Source organism: Oryza brachyantha, chromosome 1 (assembly GCF_000231095.2).
Source record: "Oryza brachyantha chromosome 1, ObraRS2, whole genome shotgun sequence".
In the NCBI taxonomy this organism is placed as follows: Eukaryota; Viridiplantae; Streptophyta; class Magnoliopsida; order Poales; family Poaceae; genus Oryza; species Oryza brachyantha.
The window spans coordinates 17667145-17682160 of NC_023163.2; the positions used below are offsets into that span (position 1 = coordinate 17667145).

At 38.3% G+C, this 15016-nt stretch overlaps 1 protein-coding gene across 2 annotated transcripts; it reads right to left on the reverse strand.

Annotated features, from left to right (window-relative positions):
• Window positions 1–1386: 1386 nt before the first annotated feature.
• Window positions 1387–13849, reverse strand: LOC102705201 (transcriptional corepressor LEUNIG-like). Of its 2 annotated transcripts, none has more exons than XM_015843669.2 (18): window positions 13465–13848; window positions 11452–11549; window positions 11231–11340; window positions 10393–10758; window positions 10194–10276; window positions 9568–9655; window positions 9019–9097; window positions 8804–8853; window positions 7339–7614; window positions 6418–6609; window positions 5654–5884; window positions 4405–4522; window positions 4010–4119; window positions 3779–3931; window positions 3277–3441; window positions 3070–3189; window positions 1933–2139; window positions 1387–1838 (listed from the first exon to the last, which is right to left on the reverse strand). In XM_015843669.2, the coding sequence occupies exons 1-18, from the start codon at window positions 13494–13496 to the stop codon at window positions 1692–1694; spliced, it is 2625 nt and encodes an 874-aa protein (XP_015699155.1). In that variant the 5' UTR covers window positions 13497–13848; the 3' UTR covers window positions 1387–1691. The 2 variants fall into 2 exon arrangements, with proteins under 2 accessions (XP_015699155.1, XP_006644351.1); XM_006644288.3 differs by having other exon boundaries at window positions 1692–1838; window positions 9019–9094; window positions 13465–13849.
• Between the last annotated feature and the right edge of the window lie 1167 nt (window positions 13850–15016).

The window sequence follows — 15016 nt, forward strand, 5'->3', positions numbered from 1 at the left end:
CCAAGAGATGTCTAAATGAATCATAAAAACCAAAAATTGGAAAGTTGATCAAAAAACACATCTCCAACAGATACCTAAATACATTCCTAAAATTTGGTTATTCCTAATATCATCTCAAATGTATCCAATATTTGAGGTGATTCTATGCATTCCCAAACCAGTTTTCACGCCAAAAGTGAATCGATCGTGCTATTTTTTCTGTTTTCGTGCTCGGCCTCCACTTTGCCCCTCCCGCGATGGCATTTTTTCATAATGATCAAATTTTCGTCTCCAATATTTTTTCAGAATGATCAAATTTGATGGCACCAATCTAATTATCCTATCCTAAAAATAAAAAGAAATACTATGTTCGCTTGTGTGCAAAGCGATAGCTAGATGGAATGGAATTTTTTTTTGTTTTGGTTTGTTGAACTTCTCCACACTAGCTATCTGCAGAATTGTTATCTACACCTTAGAATAGGTATGAATGTGATACCGCGATTAGGGTAAAATGCTGGAGTCACAGATCTAAATGGTTTGTGAGATAGTTGAGATAAAGAGTAATTATCTATTTTTTTACTATCTAATTTGAGGGTATAAACAAATGATGTAAGTTAAAATTTTGCTCTAGAAAGATACTATGTACTTTTATACAAAATATTTTTAGGACATGTACCGTGTATACACGAGACCATGTAATCTATACAGGTGAAAACATCGCACTTGGCATTAGTTATATCAAACTTCACAATGCTTATAAATAGAGAAATACAAAGTAGATACCAAATGTTAAAAGCATATAGGAACATTTATTCTTATGGACAACTCATATGGCTAAGAATTATTTTAATAATTAATGTTATAGAAACCACACTCATTACTCATTATATAAAGACAACCTACGTAAGAGCATTTATTATATACTCCCTCACTGATTATGACAATTCACTTATAATTTTTAATCATTCATCTTATTCAAAACAATTCATCTTATTCAAAAATTTAGTGCAAATATAAAAACTTATAAGTAATACTTAAACTACTTTTAATAATAAACAAAATAATAAACAAAATAAATATTTTTTAATTTTTTTTAAATAAGACAAGTGGTCAAATATTAATATGGGACACAGGGAGTAATAACTATTTTTGTAGCACATTGTAAAAGACCTTACACAAATCACATTGTTCAAGAGCTTAGAAAGTGTGCCAAAAATAATCCAAAAATTTGCTGGGAAACGAAACGTAGACATTGTGTGGGCCACGTAAGGCAGGGGATGAAGAAAGAAGAACGAGACACTAAATGACAGGTAGGATTCCCTATCGTGAGGTTGACGACTAACAAAGATTTGAATCAGGATCATGGGGACAAAACTGACAAATGCATCACAAAAGAACAGAGGGAAATAAAACAAAAACTAACAGAGTAGGTAACTTATGATCAGTACATGTTCAGAGTTACAGCACGCCAGCAAGCATTTCTACAGAGTTGCAAACTTCAGAAGCTAATACTGCAGCATACACGATACAATCGAAGATAACCACAAAACAAAAACGATGTTAGTTCTTGCACCCAAGCGGTTCAAGAAATTTTGGTTAGCTACCATTTTGTCATGTGGCCACCTGAAGCAGAAAACCATCTCCTTTTTTTCCCTATATCACCTAACCACCAAACTGTAAAAAACCGATGTGAACGACAGCCATTTTACAAGTCATTTCCAGAGCTTGACAGACCTATCATGACTTACTGACGCAACCTTCCCTGTTGCGCTACATGCTGCTAGTGCTGCAACTAAACCATCATGAGCACCGTTGATCGTCATGGCATTTTTCTCCCTAATGTCCCAGAGTTCCAAAGACTGCATGATGAAAATAAACGAATATATACTATTATTAATCACAAGAGCACTCACAAAATAACTGAACTATGCCAAGAAGATAAGATAAACTTGCCTCATAGCATCCAATTACTAGCAAAAATGGGTAAGAGGGGTGAAAAACACATGAATGGAACTTGTTCCCGCTGCAATTCAACTCGTGCACAAATTCACCATCATGCCCATTAGCAAATGACCATATTCTGACACAATCTTCGCTGACAGAAGCCAAATTGTCGCCCGTAGAATCCCAACAAAGTGATTGAACATTCTTCGTGTGCCCCTACATGGTACAAATACCAGTAAAACTTCCATCGAAACTTGGACCTAAAGATACTTGGCAATCTAAAGGTACTGCCATAAAGGCCTAATCATATCAGTTGGGTAACGGTCTCTAACATGTATTTTCTCCGTTCCACGTTATAAAACTTTCTGGCTTGGCCTAGATTCATGTGTACTAATGAATCTAGACACATAAACAAAACATATACATTAACATATGGATAAACTTAAGCAAACCCCAAAAGTCTTTCTACTCCCTCCATTTATACTCCCTCCGTTTCACAACGTAAGACTTTCTATCCTTGCCTTGATTCATATGAATGCTAATGAATCTAGACATATATATAAATTATATATATTCATCAATCGATGAATTTAGGCAAGGCTAGAAAATCTTACAATATAAAATGGAGATAGTAGCAAATAAGGCATTATGGGAATTACTGTCATGGGTTTCTTCTACAGTACTTCTAAGAAGCCATAAAAAAAATCAACGGAAACTTGACGAAAAGTAAACTAAATTACATTATAAATCTAAACAAATTTCGTTGTCATAAGATATACTGCTTGACGTCTCTCAACACTGAATCAGTGTAGCGCATGAAGATTTTGCATTTTTGCAAGTTTCCCCAAAACTTAGAACTAAGAATCCAGTATGTGAATCAAAGATAGTGGGCAAAAAGCCAGAACTGCTGACAAATCAAGGATATAAGAATATTAATTGGGTTAATCACTTCTCTGAACATTCAAGTCCTAAAAAACCTATTTATGAATCACTGTACCAAGTGAATGATCAAGAATGGCAATGACGATTGGTGTGAGTATACTAGTGGTAGTGGCGAAGGCATGGTGCCACATAAATGTAGTTATAAATATAAGGCAAAGCAAATGCTTCATCATACACATTCTGGATGTGTAAATGCTAACAGACCTGCAGGGGTTTTCTACAAGAAAGTTGTGTCTCGCCATCAAGTATGTAGATTGCCTTCTCCAATGCAGCTGCAAGATATTTTCCTTTGTGAGGTTGAAATCTCATCTGAGTAGCACCTCCCTGTAGGGGGAAAAAGATTGGAGACAGAGACAAGAATCAGAAGCTGAATGCTAAAGCAGAAAATAGTCAAAATACCATATAGCATACCTTAAAGACCTGAACAAAGGTCAGGCAGCTACCATTATTTATGCTCCAGCTGCGGACTTCACCATCACCATCACAGGAGCAAATAATATCTTCTTTATTTGGATGAAAATCAAGTGACATAACAGATGCTGAATGACCGGTGAAAGTACGGAGTGAATAATCAGTCTGCACATTGTCAATCAATTAGTCGCTACATGTTTCTAGGATACAGAACATCTTACAATGCAATATCACAATAGGCTATTAGCACCCTAACAGGATAACAGATGACTACGCAACAAAATATTGGAAATGCCCATTTTACAAAATTGAACTCTTGTGGAAATCTTAAAAAAAAAAATCATATCAAACTACAAAACCAGACGTTTTACATGCTCAAACATTTAAAACAGTTATCTTTACAGTTGTCCCGTTAGTTTTATAGTTGATGGTTGATTACCAAACTTAAAAGTTCAATGTAGTAACTTTTTTTTCTTGAAATATATGATATGAAAGAATATACATTGTCAGCATCCCAAACCCGCACGGTTTTGTCAAAGGATGATGTAGCAAGCCGTGACATGCTTGGGCTAAATCGAACATCAGTAATCAAAGCCGAATGTTCTTCTAACGAAGATTTAGGCTTTAGACCAGGCTCTGTCCACCATAAAAGAACCTGCACAGAGTAAGAGGCATGCGCTGAAGATTTTGAAGCACTAAAGAAAACCAAAATATATTGTTTTAACAACTGCACCTTTTTATCATGTCCACCAGTAGCAACCAGTTTGCCATCAGAAGAGAAGTGACAACAGCTAACTTTGGTTGCACTTGCCCGTGCCTTCGCAACTTCGGAAAAACCATACCCTGTATAAAAAGTTGCAATCAAGCAGAAGCTTCATCATATAGCCAAGAGAAGCAACTAAAACCAGCACTACGATCTGTTATTGGAGACATTTCTTATTTAATATATGTAGTTAAATGCGAAGATAGATTTTTAAAAGCAAAGTAATGGCAAACATATCTTGCTCTCAAAGGTGGGTGGCACGAGATCAACAGTGCAGATTATAATGAGACTATGTCCGTTCCTTTACAACTCCTGTTGATTGGATACAACAGCCAGGTATCAGAAGGATATGGGAAAACACACACCTTTACTGGCATCCATGCAGCGTCCCAAGGGATCCCTAGGGTCCATTTCATCTTGAGATAGAAAAGATTCAACATTTTCATCCAATGAACCATCTTCTAGCAAACGATCCACATCACCCTGAAATTGAAGACTTTCTGTGGTCAGACAGTTAATGCAAATGAACAAGAGAAAAATTTGCCCTTTTTAAGGACATACTCCCTCCATATTTTTTTATATAATGACACCGTTGACTTTTATGTCCACGTTTGACCTTCCGTCATATTCAAAAAAATGTATAATTATTAATTATTTTGTTATAATATGATTTATTATTATAGGTACTTTAAGAATGCTTTATAATTTTGCATATTTAGATATAAATTTTGAATAAGACGAACGGTCAAACGTAGATTCAAAAGTCAACGGCTTCATATAAAAAATATGGAGGGAGTACAAGACTAACTGATGCCCTCAGTTATTATTGCCGAGAAAAATCTCCAACTCTGAAAACTATTCATATTTTACCCTCCAACTATCAAAACCATTCACTATTGGCCATGCTGGCAGCCAAATCACAGAATCCAGAAAAAAAATCTCCAACTCTGAAAACTATTCACATTTCACCCTCCAACTACCAAAACATTCACTATTGGCCATGCTGGCAGCCAAATCGCTAATTCTATCTTACGTGGAATCCTGCAGTCAAGCCTATATAGTTATACACTTATACTGAACGAGATACCACTCAAAATTTGGATACATATCTTGGATTGAATCTGTTTGGATGGACGGAAGCGATTAGAATTAGTGAACAGTACAAGGTTTTTCTTTAGAAAATGTGGTTTGCTAGCCTTTTTTTGTTCTCATTTCAATGATACATTGGGAGCCTATGCTAGTAGGTGCTAAGAGCGCTAAAGAAGATAAACAAGCATGTGTGCTATGGGACGTGGAGAAAGCTATCTAGGCTGAGTATTTTTTTTCTTAATGTGGAAATACTAGTAAACAACTCAACATGTAGTATAATTTTAATGGAAATCTGATACCCTAGCAAACTAGAATGAGTGATAAGGGATGGAGTGTGAAAAAAAACTAAGATTTTGAAGAGGGGTTCTGAGATATGTTGACGATAACACCTAGGTGTGTTAAGGGATGCACATGCTTTGACACAGGTGCCAGACCACCAAAACAAAAGGGGTTGAGGAGATTTCTGAATCTGAACTATAGTTGAGCAGTAAAAAATGGATTTGTTCAAATAAAATATGTTCATACCAGCGCATTTGCTGGAGATGTCAAGCTTCCAGCGCCATCAGAGCCAAACATTACCAACGGTTTTGCAGAACTACCATTCTGCTGCAGCTGCGGCATAGACATTGCATCTCCTGGTGTATGAGTGGAAGGCGTTGATGGTGCAGAGCTTGGAGAGGGGCCAGCAGTATTTGCAGTTCCTGAACTATTGGCTCTACCAGAGGATGAACCAGGTTTCTTTCTCTTCTTAGTAGTCTGGACAATAAACAACGCATTTTATGCAATTGAATCACTGTCATCAAGTTATATATTTTCTTCATATTATCTTAATCAGTGACAAGCAATTCTAAATTTTACTTAGACAAGTGAAAGAACATCAGTAGCAGTGAGAATGTAGGTGATTCTGTCAGCAGGAAAAGCTACAGCACAACAGAATTTCCATGCCAAAGTACAATCAATTGCAGTGAAGCATAGAACTGTTATATTAATACATGCATGAAACAAATGCACAAATCACTTAGCTCCAGAACCTTATATAGAAGATCCATTTCAGAGGTTCCCATAAAGCACAAAGCACTTAGCTCGGTCATTGAACAGGTTTGCAAGTTTAAAACCGAAAATAGCATATGATGCATTTCATGGCAATTCTTGTATATATAACAGGATAAGCAAAAAAGCAGTTAGATTCCACAAAACTAACAGTTATCCATTCAGACCACGATCCGATCATGAACAGTAGTATAATAGGTCTAAGTGCAAGCATGGATGTATACAGATAAGAATCATACTAGATCAGCTCCACCGAAAGAGTTTGGCATGCCCCCATCAACAGGCATACTTCCAATTCCAGGCTTTTCTTGTTGGAGAAGCTGATTTGAGTTTTGAGACTGCTGACTGGAGACAGCAGGCTGCTGAAGCTGTGGATGCTGCTGGCTGTTGCTTTGCTGCTGAAACAGTTGTTGCTGCTGAGCAATTTTCTTCTACTATGCAGAAAAATCCATATAAGAACATGGGAATGGACAAAGGAGAGAGAAAAACAACACATAGGATAGTGTATTATAAAATGAGAACAACATGAACATTACAGTAATCTAGATCATCTTATATGCACAATGTAAGCATAAAGAAAAAAACAGAAATATAACAATACTAAAAGAGAAATCGTCAATTCAATATCAGAAAACATAGAACATACTCCTTCCCTTTCATATTATAAGTCACTTTGGGTTTGTACTAAGTCAAACCTGAAGAGGTTTGACCAAATTTATATAAAAATGTGTTAACATCTACAATACCAAATTAGTTTCATTAAATATATTTATAGTATATTTATTTTCAGTTGAAAATGTTCCTATCTTTGTCTGTAAGCTTGGTCAAACTTGAAGTTTGACTTAGGACAAAGCCAAAGTGACTTACAATATGAAATAGAGAGTAGATATTAAGAAACTTGATGTACACAAGGTAACTTTGAGTTACTACTCAAAAATTGAATAGGCAGCATGGTTATCATATCAACAATCTTTGTAAAGGATTACAGGCCTAATGGTACGGGGAAATGGAAGACAGCTGCTTCTGTCGCATACAGCAAGATGTTAAGAATGTACAACATGCATTAACTGAAAAACTGAAAAGTAAATCTCAGCAATAAAAGCTTTTACACCAATTAAATGGTAAATAACAAATGTAAGGTAGAAAAATCAAAGATATACCTTTATCAGGATATCTACATCTCCACCACTTAGACTAGGAGAGCCAATATTTGGAATAATATCACCACCACTGTTTGTCTGCCTGTTGTTAAGCATCATCCTTAATCGTCTGCTGTCAACATCACTAGATGTAGGGGAAGCCATATTTTGCTGAGCCTGCAACATAAGCTGCTGTTGCTGTTGTGGAGTAAGAAAATGAATCTGCTGTTGCAGTTGCTGTTGATTCTGCACAAATGACTTCTGTTGTAGAAGTCCAGAGCGCAGTTGTTCAAGTCCCTGTGAAAACAAAAGGAAAAAAAAAGCATATGCAAATAAGCACCAATAGATAGATAAGCAGTCAATTAATAATAGATGCCAATCAGAGTCATTTATATTACCGTGGGGGCTTCCCCACGGTAACTGTTTCTTCTTTTATTTATAAAATAATTTTGGGTCCTACGGCCTAACGGCTTCTTCTTTTTTTTATAAAATTTTATACCGTGGGGGCTTCCCCCACCGTATCTGTTCAAAAAAAATAATAGATGCCAATCAGAGTCATTTACCACTATATAGGAAAAGAAAATTGCAAGTTGGTCCCGAAATTGATATTAATGATGACCTATATTACCAATACACAAACTGCCACAAATTAACTACGTACATGGCAGAGGCTTAGACCCAACAACAATCAAGGATGGATTTAAGTTTTAGACATAAGGTGAATGAGCGAGGCAAATGTGAAATTTGGTGAATGAATTACAATTGCACTAAACAAATGTACAGTGCAAACAAAACACAAACAACATGGCAAGACTTGTGTGCTTACATTGCTCAGTAGAGGTGCTACAAGACAGACTATAGGCCGCGTTCGTTTGGGGTGAGAGGGTGGGTTAGTTATCCGGCGCAGAAAACATAGTAATAAATTAGTACATGATTAATTGGTTATTAATTATTAAAAGAATATAAAATATATTAATATGATTTTTTAAAACAACTTTCCTATAGAATATTTTTGCAAAAAATACACCGTTTAGCAGTTTGAGAAGCGTGAGCGTGGAAAACGGGGGGCTACGGCCTATATCTTTAACAAACTAGAGCAAGCATGTACACCCAAGGGAAAACAGGACATTGCATTTCCTCGATATAGGGGAGTTAAACCTAGGATTAGTCCATAGCAGGACTGCAGGAGCATTAATCAGAAGGAGAAGAACATAAAATATGTTTTCTGCAGTGGGGACTGGTTTGATATGGAAGGAGAGTTGATGTTTTCAAGTTGCTAGCTGCTATTGGAAAAATCCCAAACAGTTTAGATCCTACAAATTTATATTGGTATTTTGAATCATATCGTAACCTAGAGAGATTGGCAGGTGATGCCAACATCTAATTGAAGCAAAATAATAAATTTAATATTTCTGGCAGACTATCTATATAGAAACTATTAATGTCCAAGATCAAAGTTATTACTTGATCATAAACTAAACCTTACCGTGAGTGGCCATCCTTTCAGAGTCAAATTGTTTCCAGCTTGATTAGATCCTGTTAAAAATACATCTGGTTCAGGTTCTATAAAATAAAAAAGATTGTGTTCCAAGGTCCTATAATATTACAGGAGTCTCATTTTACAGTTGTCTTACAAACTGAACTAAGAAAGGAATTACAAAGACTGCAATAATTCCAGGGGCTATACTGAAAACATGTTACCTTGGACACCCATAAACGACCCCTCAGGGCCTGCTGACCGTGGTGTCAAAATGGGGTTCATCTCTGTCTTGATACCCTGCTAATAATATGAATAATGTGAGAAATACATGTTGACATTTACTATTTCCTCCTCACCATGGAGGTAAGAGCAACTCCAAGAGTTCCCCAATTTCCGTTTCCCAAATCCTGTGTTTTGGCAAGTTTGTAAACAATTTGGCAAGGGAAAATTAGTGCTATCTCCAAGAGTTTGGGATAATCCACTTGCCAAAAACAGAAATAGGCATCAAAACTGTTGGTAGCCGGCACGCGAAAGAAATCCTGCGTCGTATTCTTCTAGATGCCAAGTGAAACGCCGACTCCCAAATATACGCGCAAACGAGAGGATATGGGAAATTGCTAAATTTTGGGAAGGCGGATGACACACTGTTGAAGACAGTTTTTTTTTTTTCATTTTGCCAAAAAAACAGAGATGACAAGTTGGGATAGGGAACTCTTGGAGTTGCTCTAAGCATGGTTAGAGATTAGAAATACAGGATACCCTTGACTAACCTGAGCTGGCCCAGGAATTTGTGGGCTCCTGGACTGAACCTGTTGCAGACTGCCTGAAAGACCACCAACAGTACCATGCAAAATTTGCCTACAAAGGGAAGAAAATGAACTGTCTCAGAACACCTTATTCACAGTTCCACACTTCAGTAAATTTTGTTTTGGACACATCAATTTTCAGAACAAAACTACATGATTTATATCTACATAAGCAATTAAGCTGGAACTGGCAGAAATAGAATGGGTACTCAGATCCAAAACAATGCATGTGTCTCAACTATATGAAAAAAGCAATGCCAAAATGCAGAAGCAGCAAATTCATTATAAATATGAAGAACAAATAGAAAGTGTGTATCTGATTTATCTCCAGAACTAACCAAATGATTAAAAGGAGGAGTTCAAATAAATTCATATTTTCTGACAACAGACAGACAATTCTGTGAGTATTGATACCAGACGTGCAAGTGTGGAACTGTGAATAAGGTTAAAATGGTGACTATAACAAGAATGATGAAAACTCAACTACATCCGCACACACTATAAGGCTTGTTAAAGTACTTTGTGCTCATTATATAAAGTTCACAAATTCAGAGTACTCATTATACATAGTTCACAATTTCAGTAGGTACCCTGAAGATTGTCCACTTGCAGATGCTTTCAACAATGCTTCATTTGAATCAAGTAGCTGTCCAGCATTCTCTCCATATCTTTGCTGAAACCGAAGTTCAATGTTATGATAATATTACCGACAAAAATGAACATATTGGCGAGGTGAAGAATCTATAAAGATAACATCAATCAATGATTATGGCTAACGGTGCGTGCTACCTTAATTGACGCCTCTTCCAAGCAATCTCTCTGGGAAGGCAATTTTAACCTCTCCTCATACATTTTTGTTGCCATAACATTTGCAGTACTCTGATTTTGCCGTATTAAAGGATTATTTCCAGGAAGTCCACTTGCAGTACCGTTGAGAAGATGAGTACCATCTCTGCGCTGCTGCTGCTGTTGTTGCTGCTGCTGCTGCTGCTGCTGTTGCTGCTGCTGCTGTTGTTGCTGCTGCTGTTGCTGTTGCTGTGCTGCTGCTCTTTGTAGCAACATTTGTTGCATTTGTATATGCTGTGGTTGCTGCTGTCGCTGTTGAGGAGGCTGTTGTTGCTGTTGCTGTTGCTCCCTTGCTTTCATGTGCTGAGTCTGAGAGAGCAGTGAGTCAAAACTGAGTTAGGACTGTCAATTCAGGAAAAGACCTCTTCAAGTTCATACTACCATGACTAAAGATGCAAATCAAACAAAATAGGAATATTTATCACGGTTGACTACAGCATTAGTAAAATTGCTGCTAGCAAGCAAAAAGGGATCAATGTAATACTGAAGCAAAACATAAGTTACAACGGAATTACCTGCTTACGGTGGATGGATCTGACACATATATAATACAAGCAGTTGAATGATAAAGCAACAAACGAACAAAAGGAATCATAAGAACTAACCAATCTAAAGCTGGTTATTGGCAAAGTAAAATAGGTAAGGCTTGACTAGATCAGATTACCAATTTACGATTCAAGCAGGACTTATTTGAAGACACTAGCATGCCAAACTAAAATGCCTGAAAGGCTGAAACATTAAATATGTCCACAAAAGGATAATTTGATGTGCAGAAACTTACTTCAATATACGAAGCGGCAACATCAGAATGCTTCTCATTTGTTCTTGCTATAAAAATATCCCAAAAGACTGACCACCACTCAAAAAGAAAACCACCAGGAGCATCAATCGCTGCAAGAAAGCAGATCTCAGAAAGTGTGAAACAGTCTTAACAAAAGGTCAAAAATCGTAGAAAAACTCATGACTTAAATAGATTAACAAAACTTGCTGGGAAATACATACCAACTGGATCTGAAGAGACCTTCCCTTCTGCTTGGAAGGCCTTTGCGGTTGCCTGCAGATTTCTCTTCATAAAGTAGTCATATATATACACATCCAGCCTGTTTCAGCAAGCAGTCAAACATTTAGGTCGGAGATTAAAAGAAATGCTCAAGCATGCAACTCTTTTGTCCAAGTACAAGACTATTACAAAGGATGTTCAAGCAGAATAGTGAATAAGAAACTAGCACACATAAACAGATTATAAGAAGAGCGATAGGAAAATAGTTGGAAAAGTTAACATATTCAATGGTGCATCTAGTTTCTCAATAGCAAATCAACTATGCCAACTTCCCCCACCCCCTCGGCTAGCACCGCCCCTCACTTTCTCTGCCTTCCGCTCACTCTGCCCCTGCTTTCCTGATGCATCTCTCAACCCCCAGCCCAACTCCGGCTAACATTACTACTCTGCTTTGCCATCAACTTCCACGGCCCCCAACCTCCCATGCATCCATGACCATATTTATTCAGCAGATTATAGAGTATTCATACTAGAAACACCAACATTCTGCCTTCTGGCTGCACCAGCGTCACTTCTTTATGTTTAAGAACCATGGTTCAGTTCCTTTGGCACCCGATAAGGTCTTCTCTAGGACATATTTGCTTATGCGTCGACTCCTATTAATGTACACAAATCCAGAATTGTCAAGATACCAGTGAGGTATGCCAGCTCATTCGAGCTGTGTCACCATGAGGGGTTTAGTGTTATGGCTATAGCCCAGGCCCATGGGGCAGGTTAGGCAGGACAAATATGGAATAGATCAAATATAGATAGGAGAGTAGGAGACTACCAGATTAGGAAATATATGAGGCTAAAGAGAGAGACCATATCATTAGTTTTAATTCTATCAAAGATTAGTTCCTTAGATGCCAAGTCAGTCTTCCTTATATAGTATATGGAGGCCGGATGGACATCACTGCCGAGCTACGGTATGCTCAAAATCCCACTGCCTGCTAGCACAGGGGCAACGCGGGCATCCGCAAAACTCTGGGTGGCTTCAAGTGGGGAGGCTTTATTATACCTGATATAGAAGGTCTCATATACCCATTGTAATTAAGCAATAAGGAATTGTAAAATTAGGTCTAGAATCCTGGTGATTATTGACACTAGCTGTGCACTCTTGCCTTTATTCCTGTCTTCAGACCATTACCCTATACATGAATCAACATTGACTACATTTTCATAGAACAATATCAATTCATACTTCTTGTTACTTGCTATGCAAACAAAATGTACTTAGTCAGTGGAAGTGTAGTCTAGTTACAAGAGAATGAGGTACTCATGCCTATACAGATCCTTTTGGCCACATCTAACTTTTAGTGGCATACAAGAAACTGCCCGATCAAATCATTCCATCTATGTCTACATGAAATCAAGTTATCCACTAGCACTCGCAAGCATACTGTCAGTAAAGTTAAACGATGTAGGAGGCTAATTCAGGATTAAAGGTCCTGAAAAGACTCAACACCACGAATAAAATGTCGCTCCTCTTTTCCCAAGCTTTCTATAGCTCAAATAATAGAGTTGAATATTGAAAACCGGCTGATAGATAAGGAATAAGAATCATGTTGGTATTTCAAATCGCATGGATAAGTTCTGCTATATCAATTCTTGTAAATCAGTTATTTCCACAAATAAATTATCTTGTGTTTCAAAACCCAACACACAAATCGGCAGAGTATCCAGAAAACTAGTCCCGCAAGCCAAAACAGTGAGTTCGTCCAATAAAAAAACGAAGTCCATAGGGAATCCAAAAAAAAAAAAGCACCAGCGAAACCCTAGCGACCAAACACGCCACAAGTCCTCCCACCAAAGAGCACGGACTGAACCTCCCACACCCTTCCCTGTGATTTTATCCTGAAAAATCGCCACCAAGGCGCAGCAGAAGAGAAACAAACCACCTCCCACCAAAGCACGCCGCGAATCCACGGGCAACAAGGGTTACAAAAAAAAAAACGGAAGGAACAAGTCCTCACATCTTATCCGCCTCCCAGTTGGTCTGCGACATGGCTGCCCCCACGGCGCGCTCCCACCCCCAAACCCTAGAAGCACCCCCGGGCGATGAGAGCCGCCCTTTGCTCCGGCTACGCCCGCCTCCCTCCTCGACAGACGCCCGGGGCCCCCGGTGGGTGCTGTCACGGAGCTAGCAACCCGACCACCCGAGGCCAGGCGCTCTCCGGCCCCCCCTAGCCCTAGGGCGCACACCTCGGCAGCGGCGGCGGCGGGCGGAGGTGGGGTGGGGGCGTGTGGGAGGAGAAGATTGGAACGGTTGCAAGAGGAGCGGAGCGGCGCGAGGGAGGCGTGCAGGAAGGGGAGAGGCGGAGCGGAGAGAGGACGAGGAATTTGTTTGTGAAATGGACACGCGACGGAGGAAGGGGTGGGGGCCAGGGTAATATAGTACTACTAGGGCAAACTGCACTGGCTTTGGTACCCAAGCAGCACACAGAAAAACACACGGGACAACGGTGAGACACTCGTGTCGTCGCGGTATCGCGGAAAAAAGGCATAATTGGGTTGGGTTCGTCGCAGATTTGTCGCGGAAAAGGCACTCCCTCGGCTCCTATATATCCCCTAGATTCATCTATGGATTATCGAGTATGGCTTATAGTTTACGAAGAATCAGAATATCTTAACGTAAAGCTTATGTAAAAGAACATATTATGCTTACAACAAGTCGTACCTTCTTACAATAGTTTTGTTTGCCTAAGCTCGGTGCAAAATATTGTGAAGAGAATTTCTATTTTTAAAACCTATATGTTCATGTTAGTTTTCTTTCTTTTAAAAAAATACACACTAGTTGTTAATAAACCCCTGTTTAGAAATGCCCAATAGTATGAGGTAATCTCTTGATTATCATGAGCACGAGCATGTTTCTTGAACGGTTCGTTTTTGTTGTATCTTCTATATAAAGATTTGTTTTCTAAAAAAGTTAATAAATTCGTTTTTCATGTTTCAGCGGCTTATGCTTACTTAATGTTGCACTAACGAATTTTCTTATTCGACTGTCATAGTTAAGTTTAACTGAACCACTCGTCCAAACGCAAGATAAGTTTACTGGGTCACTCATCCAAACACAGAATAAGTTCACTAGGTTGTGCAGAAAAGGATGGTCATATAGGAAGGATTCTAGTGGTTTTCACCAACAATGCGATTATGAGTGGTGGTAAAGGTTCGAAGAATAAGAGGAGAGAAGGGCTTGTTAGGGTTTTATAGTATGGCGTGAATTTTGGAGCAACCCCGCGCCAAAAGTAGCTACCATTTATAGAAATAAATTATGCGCTTGGCAAATAGAAAGACAACCCATAAAAATAGTTTATACGTTCGTAAATTACGTCATCTACAAGTATTTAATAACAACATCGTAATCCATAATAAGCCCATGTGACAAATAATTAAAGCGGTCATCATAATATTTGTTATTTCAATATGACAAATCCATCTGTTTTGTGTACCATGAAATTTTCTATTACATGACAAACCAATAGTCTACACTAATCTTAGCCTCTATGGTCCTAAGCAGTGTTTGAT

Excerpts from the sequence above, each read along its gene's own strand:
- LOC102705201 (XM_015843669.2), bottom strand. The coding sequence starts at position 13,496 with ATGTCGCAGACCAACTGGGAGGCGGATAAGAT. Across the intron at positions 9,656-10,193 it reads GCAAGTGGACAATCTTCAGG|GCAAATTTTGCATGGTACTG; the intron begins GTACCTACTGAA and ends TTCCCTTTGTAG. Across the intron at positions 2,140-3,069 it reads CTTGTAGAAAACCCCTGCAG|GGGCACACGAAGAATGTTCA; the intron begins GTCTGTTAGCAT and ends TGTACCATGTAG.